The sequence below is a fragment of the Nansenia antarctica genome, assembly GCF_963989245.1.
Source record: "Nansenia antarctica genome assembly, chromosome: 3".
Classification (NCBI taxonomy): Eukaryota; Metazoa; Chordata; class Actinopteri; order Argentiniformes; family Microstomatidae; genus Nansenia; species Nansenia antarctica.
In genome coordinates, this window is record NC_137688.1 from 30,686,042 (window position 1) to 30,698,894 (window position 12,853).

Here is a 12,853-nt window from a genome sequence, read left to right on the forward strand (position 1 = left end):
CATCCTGCCTATGTACAGTCTGTATCTACATCCTGTCTATGTACAGTCTGTATCTACATCCTGTCTATGTACAGTCTGTATCTACATCCTGTCTATGTACAGTCTGTATCTACATCCTGTCTATGTACAGTCTATCTACATCCTGTCTATGTACAGTCTGTATCTACATCCTGTCTATGTACAGTCTGTATCTACATCCTGTCTATGTACAGTCTGTATCTACATCCTGTCTATGTACAGTCTGTATCTACATCCTGTCTATGTACAGTCTGTATCTACATCCTAGTCTGTATCTACATCCTGCCTATGTACAGTCTGTATCTACATCCTGTCTATGTACAGTCTGTATCTACATCCTGTCTATGTACAGTCTGTATCTACATCCTGTCTATGTACAGTCTGTATCTACATCCTGTCTATGTACAGTCTGTATCTACATCCTGTCTATGTACAGTCTGTATCTACATCCTAGTCTGTATCTACATCCTGCCTATGTACAGTCTGTATCTACATCCTGCCTATGTACAGTCCTGTGCTGTAATTTGATTTATAAGAAAGAAAGAAAATGAGATGGGTCAGAACACACAAATTATAATGATTTCATAAATGTATTTGTTTATTAATTCATTTCCGTAGTGGTGCAGCTCCTCAGATCTGTTAACCGGAATAAGGGGAAGGGAGATCTGGTACCCATACTACATTCTGGCACAAAACTGGGTGAGTGTATGCACGTGTGTGTTGTATTGTAAGGTCCTTCAAAATTGCAATAGAGTTCTTGGAAAAAGTGCATTTGAATTGTCTCTGTCTCTCTCTCTCTCTCTCTCTCTCTCTCTCTCTCTCTCTCTCTCTCTCTCTCTGTCTCTCTCCCTCTCTGTCTCTCTCTCTGTCTCTCTGTCTGTCTCTCTCTCTCTCTCCAGTCCCCTCTAGACACCAGGATCTGAACCCCACTCCTGGTTCCACTCTCCAGCTCACCGTGAAAGAAGACAGAGAGACTGGAAGAGGGGAGACCATGAAAAATACCAACAAAGACATGAGGACAGCTACTGATGCAGAAACCAACCAAAAAAACAGCAAAAACACTCAAGAGACTGCAGGGACAAACACCGGCAGGGTTATTGGCAAACAGACCCCCAGTAAGACCAGTACCCAGAGCAGCAGCAACTCTGGTGAAGAGATAGGGAGAGAAACCAGTAAAGAAACCAGTAAAGAAACTGAAGAAAAAGTGATTAAAAGGGAAACTGGTGAAGAAAGTAGAGACGAGACGAGTGGACAAACTGAACAAGATGCATGGAAGACTAGCAGAGAGACCAGGGGAGGGCCCAGCAGAGAGACCAGTGCAGGGCCTAGCAGCGAGACCAGGGGAGAGACTAGCAGGAAGACCAGTGAAGGGCCTAGCAGAGAGACCAGTGCAGGGCCTAGCAGAGAGACCAGGGGAGAGACTAGCATAAAGACAAAGGGTAGAGCTAGCTCTGAGACACCTGAAGAAAAGAGAGACACCAGCCAAGATGCAGGGAGGAAGACTGACAACCAAGAAACCAGCAAAAACACTCAAGAGACTGCAGGGACAAACACCGGCAGGGTTATTGGCAAACAGACCCCCAGTAAGACCAGTACCCAGAGCAGCAGCAACTCTGGTGAGGAGATAGGGAGAGAAACCAGTAAAGAAACTAAAGAAAAAGTGATTAAAAGGGAACCTGGTGAAGAAAGTACAGAGGAGACGAGTGGACAAATGGACCAAGATGCATGGAAGACTAGCAGAGAGACCAAGGGAGAGACTAGCAGGGAAACCAGGGGAGAGACTAACAGGGAGACCAGTGGAGAGACTAGCAGGGAAACCAGGGGAGACACTAACAGGGAGACCAGGGGAGAGACTAGCATAAAGAGAAAGAGCAGAGATAGCTCTGCGACACCTGAAAAGAGAGAGACCAGACAAGATGCAGGGAGAAAGACCGACAAAGAGAGACCAAGACAGACTAGCAAAGAAATGGAGAGACAGACCAGGGAAGAGACTGAACAAAAGAAGGAGAGAAGGTCTGGCTCACAGACTTGTAAAACACCTGAAAAAATAGAGATTAGCAATGATGCTCTGATAAAGACTGAAGTAGAGAGAGAAAGAGAAACTGGAGAAGAGACGGGCAGGTCTAGCTCAGTGACGTATAAAACACCTGAAAAAAACACCAACCGTCAGACTGTAGAGGAGAAAAAGAAAGGTTTGTACCTGCGCATATGTGTGTCGAAATGTGAACGTGAGAGTGTGTGTGTGTGTGTGTGTGTGTGTGACAGTCTGTAGTATTTGAATCATGCTTCTCTTCCAGGGACTCCTCCCACCACTTCTCCACCGCCCACGGTGCTGCAGAGTTACCTGAAGAAGAGCATCAGGAAGGTTGTTATTGGTCAGTATTGGTTCTATGCGTATATTACACCAAAGCCTCATCTCAAAGCCTAGTTTAAAAAAGCCAGTTCACTCCCCGCCATCTTGGAGATGCATCTTTGGGCACTTATTTTCAATACAGTGGGAGGGCAGGACAAAAACTCCACTCACACCAGAATGATGTAAACATGTTGGGTTAGCAACTTTTCCTTTCGGGTTTTCATATCACTGAAGTGTGTAGAAACATTGTGTGTTGTCATTTGACCGGTACAGCACTGTACACACAGTACAATCGCACAGCAATTGATCGACGTGAAATCCGTTGCTACAGAACATTTGGAGAATCCTGTAGATTACTGGGAGAATGTAAACAAAATGTAAATGTAAACTTTTCAGCAACAATAGGGCGCGCCATGTTTGGAGGAGAAATGGCTCTGCATATGATCCTAAAAATACCATACCTACAGTGACGTTTGAAGGTGGAAGCCACATGGTATTGGGCCGCTTCTCTTCACAGGGTACTAGTGGAATCCAAATTATCGAAGGGAAGATGAATGGAGATGCAGGTACAATGGACATGTACCAGGACATTCTTGGAAGAATCTGTTGCCATCCACCAGGATGATGAGGAAGATGTTCCAGCAGGACAACGTTCCAAAACATACTGCAAAGGAGACTCTCCATTGGTCCAAGAAAATGAAGGTGTTGGTCTGGCCTAGTCAACCGCCAGACTTAAATCCAATAGAACATTTGTGGAAGGACCTGAAGATCAAGTTTCACCAGGGGGCCCCCCCGGAATCTTCCAGATTAAATGACTGTCTGTGTTGAAGAATGGGCCAAAATCTCTCCTGATCACTGCGAGAGCTGTCATTTGAAACAAGCTGTCATTTGAAACAAAGACTTCTCCACCAAGTATTAAATACATTTAAGTTAGTGTGTAGTTTTATTGAATTACTACCAATGACTGGTCTAAATTTCATGTGAATAGCTGCATTGAAAATATGTTGAATTAATGATGTGTTGAATACGTATTTCCCCCACTGTATGTACTGTAAAGGAAGCAACCTAGATCTCCTCTATTTACAATAGGACGCGAGCATGTGCATGCGTTGTGTTGCTAACAATTGAGAAAAGGCTTATTTCAATGTAGATGTGATGAAGATGCTTGATGAACTGTAGCTGAGACCCAGAGACCAGAACTATTGTACAGATACTCATAATGGTCTCATGCTGAAGCTGAATATGAATGTAAGAATCGTTAGATTTCCTTGTTAGTGTTGGATGTGAAAAAGATGCAGATGTACAGTAGAAAGAGATGTATGATATAGAATGCACACCCCTGACTTTGCAGTTTTAGTAATTTTTAAGTCAGTCAGAATCTGGGTCGATTCCTGGGATCATAACAGCTATAACAGGTAGAAGAAGCAGTGAGGAGCCACAGAACCAGCCAATCAAGAAGAACCAGTCATCAAGACTACCTCAACGTGTCGTGTAGCTATCTGGAGACCGGCGCAGAGAGGAGGAAGGAGAATGAAAGCAGAGGAAATGGAGAAGAATGAGAAAACTGATGAATGGGAAGATGGAGGGGGGAAAAAATATCTATTCCTAGTATCAACTCAGCTTGAGTTTATCTGATGCAAACCTTTAGTTTGTGTAATAACATTTCTATTCAACCCCCTGAGACTCATTCTACTGATGATTTTATTGTTTGATATTTGTTATTGTAGCCATTGTTACTCTGTCAGTGTATCAGGTCAATGATGCTGAACTTGTGAAATGTAGCATTGTTAGTGGAAGTGCTTGAGCGTTGCTTTTCATTGTTTTCTATGAGACGACACGCTTTGTCATAGTGGTTGTTTTCTTTTGTTTGCTTCTCAATTCCAGAACCATATATCACACTACCAACTGTTTGAACCACTACAATCCGGATTCAGGGCCAAGTACAGCACTGAAACAGCTCTGGTCATGGTGGTCAATGATCTCCTCTTGGCTGCTGCTAATGGCAATATCAATATACTCATTGTCCTTGACCTTTCCGGCTTTTGATACTATCACCCACAGCATCCACCTGGACCGACTTGAGATCACTCTGCATCACTGGAACACCCCTGGCTTAGTTCAAATCATACCTGTCCAACAGGTGGCAGTACGTGCTCCTAGTGGGGTCCAGATCCGCCCTAGAACCAGTGAAACAAGGTGTCCCCCTGGGTTCCGTTCTTGGCCTGCTACTGTTCATAATCTACCTCCTCCCACTTGGTGAAATCATTCGGAAACACAGCCTCAAATTCCACACACATGCTGAAGACACCCAGCTCTACCTCCACACCAAACCCTCGCCCTCCCTCATCTCCTGCCTCCATGAATAAAATAATGGAAGACCACCAATCTTCTCAAACTCAACAGCAATAAAACGGAACTCATGGTTGTTGCGCCCAAGACCCTCCTTCAAAAGATCAGTAACCTCATCCTCACCAACAACAGTTGTTCCTTATGCTCCTCCTCAAAATCATCTCCTGTCTCTGACCTTCACTCTAATACCTCTGCGGAGTCCTTCTTGTTTCCAGCAAGGCCCTGAATCGGCTGCAATATGTCCAAAACTCAGCTGCCAGGATCCTCACCCACATTAAACTCTGGGAGCACATCACCCCCACTCTGCAACAACTTCACTGGCTCCCCATCAAACATAGAATCTCCTTCAAGATCCTCCTCCTCACCAAGGCATTCCATGGCCTGGCTCCTGCCTGCCTAACTGACCTACTCCACCCCTACACCCCTGCACGTGGTCTCCGATCCTCCGATGCTGATCTCCTCGTCATACCTCACACTTGGCGACCGTGTCTTTTCTGTTGCTGCGCCCAAGCTGTGGAACACCCTTCCACCAGCCTTCCGATGCGCTGATACTCTCAATACATTCAAGACCAAACTTGACGCATCTCTTCAGAGTCGCCATCGTACAGCATGGCATGGGTATGCCATAGCTCCCTGAGTTCTTACACCTTTTTTCCTTTTGAATACGATTTTATCTTCTGTAGCTTTATGCTTTTGTTGTGTTTTTTGTTTATTGTCCTGCTTCTCTTTTATTTTGTTTTTCTTCTGTAAAGTGTCTGAGTTGAGGTTGAGAGGCACTCCCCTATGCACACCCCTGACATTGCAGTTTTAGTCATTTAGAAGTCTGGGTCGACTCCTGGAGTCGTACACCGCTATCTATAACAGGCAGAAGAAGCAGTGAGGAGCCGCAGAACCAGTCAACAAGACTACCTCAACATAAAGCTGTCTGGAGACCGGCGCAGAGAGGAGGAAGGAAGAATGAAAGTAGAGGAAATGGAGAAGAATGAGAAAACTGGGAAGATGGAGGGGGAAAAATATCTCCAACATGCCATCTCACCTTTAGTTTGTGTGGTTTAATTTCTATTTAACCCCCTTGAGACACGTGACTGAGCTCTCTCGTGTGTGTGTGTGGGTGTGTGTGTGGGTATGGGTGTGGGTGTGAGAGAGAGAGAGAAATGTCAATCTCACTGTCAATGGTGCTGGAATTCTTGAGTCTTCTAGAGAATATTACTGATGATATTATTGTTTGATGATAAGTGTCGTGTGAATTGGATGTCTTGAATTTCAATGTAACTTCTTGAGCCATTGTTACTGGGCTCTGCCAGTGTATCAGGCCAATAGTGCAATGCTATTAAAAAAACAATTTAAGTAATTTTGGGGGGGGGCAGTCCCACTCATATTTTTATTTTTATTGATAGAGATAGTAGAAATATAGACAGGAAGGGTGGGTGAGAGAGAGAGAAGGGATGACATGCAGGATATGGCCGGAATCGAACCAGGAACCCTGCGGTTACATGGTCGATGGGGTGATCCTCCCTGTCTCTTGCAAAACCAATTGTGAATCAAGGCAGTGGCATCTCAGATGTAACCTATCAAATCTAGGCAAAGGACTCATGGTCAGTGACACAGTGTGTCCCTCCCCTCCTCCTGTAGGTTTGAATGAGCTCATTGAGTGCTCCTGTGAGGGCCGAGCCTCACTCTACCTGTGTAAGGTGTGTGAGCAGAAGATACCACTACGACCAGACAGCCAGATCATCACACATCTGACTGGAGAGCACCACAGGAGCTGCTATATGGTGAGTAAGCAGTAGTGTGTGGGTGGGTGGGTGGGTGGTTGTGTGTGTGGAGCAGCAGGTCTGTACAGTTGGCAGGGGTTTTAACACCCGCACACCATTTGGAGGAGCCAATATATATATTTCTCAAAGTGTAAGATATCAGTTTGTGTTCCCCTAGTGGTTTAAGCTAGGCCCTGGATGATGCCATCAGCATTCGCGAGGTGATGACGGGTGCACGGGTACCTGTAGCACGCCAAGCCACATTTGTTTTAATGAAGCTTTGCTTTAAATTGTTTCATTTAGTTTGAAAAGGAAATTAAGGTCTCTTTAGAAAGGTCTTCTTTTTGTTTTGGGTTGTTGCGACATATCCTTTTTTTGTGTTTTTATGTTTTCCACCTGCTGTGGATCATAGTGAAATAAACCAGAACCCCCCTTGACAAAGGGGAACCGATCACTGGGTCCTACTAGCGGGTAGCACTGCCACCACCTTTTTTGTACCGGAAAGGTCTGGGGACAGAGGTCGGAGCACACCACCACACGACACAGAGTTAGCAAAATCAGTAGAAATACTTTATTAATCAACTTTGACAATTCATAAGCCTTTATTAGTTGGTCGACCTAACCCCCTCAAGCAGTCAATCCCAAGTTAACCAGCGCATAAGGCACTTACGTGCAGTTCACTCCCCTGGATAACCAGCTATCATATCGAATAATTTCACCCTATAATATAGGCACACATGATTTCACCCTCTCAATAGGCACACATGATTTCACCCGCTCAATAGGCACACATGATTTCACCCTCTCACTAGGCACACATGATTTCACCCTCTCAATAGGCATGCATGATTTCACCCTCAATAGGCATGCATGATTTCACCCTCTCAATAGGCATGCATGATTTCACCCTCTCAATAGGCATGCATGATTTCACCCTCTCAATAGGCATGCATGATTTCACCCTCTCACTAGACATGATTTCACCCTCTCACTAGACACACATGATTTCACCCTCTCACTAGACACACATGATTTCACCCTCTCACTAGACACATGATTTCACCCTCTCACTAGACACATGATTTCACCCTCTCACTAGACACACATGATTTCACCCTCTCAATAGGCACACATGATTTCACCCTCCCCCTAGGCACACATGATTTCACCCTCTCACTAGACACATGATTTCACCCTCTCACTAGACACACATGATTTCCCCCTCTCAATAGGCACACATGATTTCCCCCTCTCAATAGGCATGCATGATTTCACCCTCTCAATAGGCACACATGATTTCACCCTCTCAATAGACACATATGATTTCCCCCTCTCAATAGGCATGCATGATTTCAGCCTCTCACTCGGCACACATGATTTCACCCTCTCACTAGACACACGTTATTAGGGCGCTTCGATTAACAGGTACGACCAGACTGCCTTTGACCACACCGACAGCTAACTTCCCCCAGCCTCAGACCCCACCAATTAACCCCCTGCTTTAGACTATTTAAAAACCTATAAAAATCTAACAATCCCCCACCCCCCAAACCCAGACACGGACAATAACAATACACAACATATAGGTTCACATTAACCTATAAGGCACTTAACTTGCCCAGGTGGCAAGACCCTCCCCTGGGGTCTGCGCGTTGTGGCACCGTGTCAACTCGGCTTGTAGTGACGGAGCCGCCGGGGAACCCATCAATACAGTGCTTACACGTGGGACGCTCCCCAGCTGTTAGGAGCGCCCCGAACTGGAGTCACAGATAGGGCTTTCACACCGGCAGTTCCGAACGCCGGTTCGCGTTCGTGTTCGGAAACCTCCGAACGTTGGCGCTGTCTGGCGAACGATACACTGGTATGAACGCGGGCTCGTTTGCCAGACAGCGCCAACGTTCGGAGGTCTCCGAACGCGAACCGGCGTTCGGAACTGCCGGTGTGAAAGCCCTAAGAGTGGCTGGATTGCACCTAGTTCCCAGATCCCTAGCACTATTCTTATCCTACCGGCCTACGAAAGATCTCCCCCTCGCTCACTATCTTTGCCGCCGGCAGCCCTAAATGACTGCGAACGGCACCCACCCCCCAGTATGTGCAGGACTTTCAGCAAGGTCCGTATAGTTCCGCCGCTCCGCTCGAGACCCGCTCAGCTCCTGGCTCTGTCTATTTATTGGTTTCCCCAGAGTCTCAACAGAGTCTGAGCGGGTGCAGGTGCAGGTATGGGTGCAGGTGCAGGTATGGGTGCAGGTATGGGTGCAGGTGCAGGTATGGGTGCAGGTGCAGCTCATCAGTCTAGTTGCGGAGGCTGAGGTTAGGTTTGCCACCATAGCATCAACAGCTACAAATATACTGTACATGCATCCTCAAGTATCCTCAAACCAAGAAGAAGAAGAAGCAGTCGACCACTGTGAGTAACCCAATACAAGATCAAAATGACGTGAACGTTGAGTTAGAGTGAACTGTAGTCATGACTCATGCTTGGTGATGGAATACAGCCTTCTAGAGGGAAAGGACAGGGCCGTAACACTGCTGCAGCAGCGCAGTGTGCACACGGTGTGAAGGGCTGCCAGAAGCCACCACAAGCTGGTGAGAAGAGCTGTGAAGGACGATGAAAAGAGGATGGTTTGCCTTATCAGATTGGCAAAATCAAGTTCATTATACCAGCTCATGAATTGCAGATCACGCTCTCGGCCCAGAAAAACAAGGAAATGTTTTAGCGCAGTCTAACATGAATAAACACGAGTCGTATGTATGTAAGCATGATGGGTTTCAGTGAGATTGAGACTAGGCAGAAAAATAGCCTACAGTTATAGTAGGGTGCAAACCTCCCCAGCAACACAGTGTTAATGGTGCATTTATTTTGTATATACTTTTTGAGGGACCGATTGAAGGTGGAGAGCATGCTGGATACATTACCACGCCTTTGTTTGTAAATCGTAAAACGATCACAATAACGTATCATAAATATAGTGCTTTGTTCAAGTGACTTGCTCTCCAGTCACCAGCTCACATCCGGGGTGGGAATCTGAATACCTGAGGCTCTAAAATGAATACAAATGTGATTTAACACAAATCCATCAATATAGGCTACAGGGCCCATTCCACTGCAGCCATGCCTCCCTGTACAGTACCTCAGCCAGAGACAGGTTTCTTTGCTACAGTTGTCATAGATAACAACTATCACCAGTAGGCTAAATCTAAATTTTCGTTAATATATATGGAGCAAATAAAATAATGTAATGCAAAAAAGATGAAAGACGAAAGATGATGAGATGGGTGACATGCATGGCTTGTGTTAAACAATGAATAAATAATACAAAATAAGCTTGTGTACAAGAATGTGTGGGCTAACTAATGACTTTGTGTCTGTCTGACTAACACTAACCCTTCCCATGACAGAGTTTCCTAAAAAAGCCCCTCCCTAATGGAAAGAAAGCCACAAACAAGGTTAGAAACGCTGCCATCAAGTCTGAAGTGAAAATGGGCTACGAAGAGGCTCAGGTGAGGACTGGCTGCTGCTCACCTGTCTGTCTGTCTCTGCCTGCCTGCCTGCCTGCCTGTCTCTGCCACTGTCTCTGTCTGTCTCTGTCTTCCTGCCTGTCTGTCTGTAAATTGAATGGAATCCCTCAGAAGAGGTTACCGAGAGATACTACAGAAAGCAGGTCAAACCCGTTTTGAAATATCATATAATGCAGAAATAAAAGTACAAAAAGTGCAGTGTTGGGAGGCAGGCTCACCTCAGGTCAAAGGCCAGGGAGAAAAGGTGTGTTTTAGCAAATGTTTTAAATGCCTCGACACTGGGCCGATCAGACGTGGAGGGGGAGGCTGTTCCAGAGCCTAGGGGCGGCCTTAGAGAAGGCTCTATCCCCTCTCGTTTTGAGTCTGGTCCTAGGGACCTCCAGCAGCAGTTGGTCAGCTGACCTAAGGGCTCTGGATGGAGTATGGTGGCGCAATAGGTCAGCCAAGTATGGGGGTGCCTGCCCGTTAAGTGCTTTAAAAACAATCAAAAGTAATTTAAAATCGATACGGAAGCAGACGGGGAGCCTGTGGAGTGAAGCCAGGATTGGGGTTATGTGGTCACGCTTCTTAGTGCCGGTGAGTAGTCGAGCAGCAATATTTTGGACCAGCTGCAGCTGGTACAATGAGTTGCAGTAATCCAGCCGGGTTGTTATGAAGGCATGGATCACCTTCTCTAGGTCCTTCTGCGGAAGATAGGCCCTTGTTTTAGCGAGGAGTCTGAGGTGAAAAAAATCACTCCAAGAGTTCTGACTGAGGAGCAGATGTTTGAGCCAAGGGGACCTAGGGCATCGACAGAAGGGCCTAGAGAAGTGTTGGCAAATATAATTATCTCAGTCTTGCTCTCATTTAGATTGAGGAAGTTTGCACTCAACCATGCTTTGATGTCAGTCAGGCAGTTGAGCAATGGCAACTAGGGCTGCACGATTAATCGATTTTAAATCGAAATCGCGATTTGAAATGATGCGATTAGCTAATCGCAAAGCCTGCGATTTGCCTGCGATTTTTTTTTTTTTTTTTTTTTTTTTTTTTACTATTTAGCAGACGCTTTTAATCCAAAGCGATTTACAATTACGAATTACAGGGACATTCCCCCTGGAGTAACTGAGGGCTAAGTGCCTTACTCAAGGGCACACTAGTAGTGGTGTGGTTTCAGGCGGGATTTGAACTCACACAACCTTCCGATCACAAGTCCAACTCACTAGACCACCACTACCCGTATCGGATACGTCATACAGCGCGTCGGATTCAACGTCAATGAACGTCAACGTCAATGAACGTCAAAAATGAACGTCAACAATGAACGTGAACGTCAATGAAAATAGGTGATAGATAGATTCATCCAATCACCTGCCAAGTATTTTTTGAAAGTACCTGCCCTTTTCCAAACAGCTTCCAATTAAGCTTTCCTAGATGGTTGTGTGAAACAAACTACCTGAGTCAGGTTAGTAATGCTCCATCACATGTTTTAATCTGAAGCTTGATTTTAAAGCAACCCAACTTTAAAGCAACCCAATGTAAGTTTAGTTCTTTCACTCGTAGCTCGGGCTGTGGAGGTGCTAGAGGAGGGAGCCTCTAAGTCCCCTGAAGACGTACAAACAAACTGCACGTTGATACGACCTTCCTAGCCGGAGATATGGCCACACTTTACAAAAACTTCCTTTTTTTTTTTTTTTTTTTTTGCTATTTAAAAAAAAAAAATCGCAAATTAATCGCAATCGCGATATCTGTCCAAATAATCGCAATTCGATTTTTTCCCCAAATCGTGCAGCCCTAATGGCAACCTTAGGACGTTTCAGTGCTATGGCGCGAAGTCTGAAATTTCTTGTGGATGTTATTAGGGATGTCCCGATCCGATATTGATATCGCATATCGCCTCGATATTGGTCCTGAATGCTGGATCGCAGATCGCACCAGAAAAAAATAGGCAGCGATCTGGGGCTCGCGATCCGGCGTGTCACTCACGTGATGACAACAATAGTAGTCAGTGGTCACATGCATGAGAGTTGGCTAGTAGCTACCTGTGTGTAAGGAGTCTGACAATGTCATGATGCTAGCTGGTGAAATCATAAACCATTTGCTTACGTAATTTCTCGTTTGTTTACATAGTCTGAAACTACAGATGGTAAGCTTTCAAATGATGCGTCATACATTGAAATCGGAAAAAAATTCAAGACGACACGAGTATTTGAATGTTTGTTTGTATCAATGTTTTGCTCAAGAATGGTGACTGCTAAAAACGCTGCTAGCGGCTAACGTTTCGTGCTAAAACGAAATTATTGTAACGTCCCCACTTGGACAGTGGTTGAAATAATGACAGATAGCTTCTCTCATGTAATCTGTGCGTTTAACTGTAAACTATCTCATACACAACTTTCTTAGTTCACCGGAGCTCTCTCTCCCAACGGTCTCAACAACACACACAGCTTTCTTTTAGTCAGGAGCTTTTCTTCTTCATGTCGCTCAAAAGCAGAACCTCTCTTTTGGCTTTGCGTGACCTTCCCATTTTCTCTCAACTGACCTCAGTCACATATTATTTAAATGAGCACATAGTACATGATTTATCACTTTTAGTTATGTTAATACAAATCCCCAACAAGTATAGTTATGTTGATTATTACTTGTTGTTATTAAAACATTCATGAAGAATATACACATAAAAGGATATTTTCCAACAACTGTTAATGTAAGATCTGAGCGCGTGGGATTGGGGTTGGCAGCATTGTGTGTTTGTTGTTTCACTGTGTTGCAGATTTTAGTCATATGGTGGATGGTTAAACATATACATTCCTATAACCTGCGCTACAGCTGGTGGTTGACCGGCAATTGACCAGGCAATTTTGTTCTTTAGGATGTGTCATTT

At 45.1% G+C, this 12,853-nt stretch overlaps 1 protein-coding gene across 1 annotated transcript in view; it reads left to right on the forward strand.

The window, feature by feature from the left end:
• Window positions 1-10,399, forward strand: part of LOC308153978 (uncharacterized protein) — a gene marked incomplete at both ends in the record, with an annotated part of 34,272 nt that extends 23,873 nt beyond the window's left edge. The window contains 6 exons of the mRNA XM_080527159.1: window positions 637-717; window positions 918-1,166; window positions 6,353-6,495; window positions 8,692-8,784; window positions 9,874-9,975; window positions 10,367-10,399. Of these exons, the coding sequence (XP_080383285.1) occupies window positions 637-717; window positions 918-1,166; window positions 6,353-6,495; window positions 8,692-8,784; window positions 9,874-9,975; window positions 10,367-10,399 (701 nt within the window). The remainder of the gene's footprint in view (window positions 1-636; window positions 718-917; window positions 1,167-6,352; window positions 6,496-8,691; window positions 8,785-9,873; window positions 9,976-10,366) is intronic.
• Window positions 10,400-12,853: the final 2,454 nt, after the last annotated feature.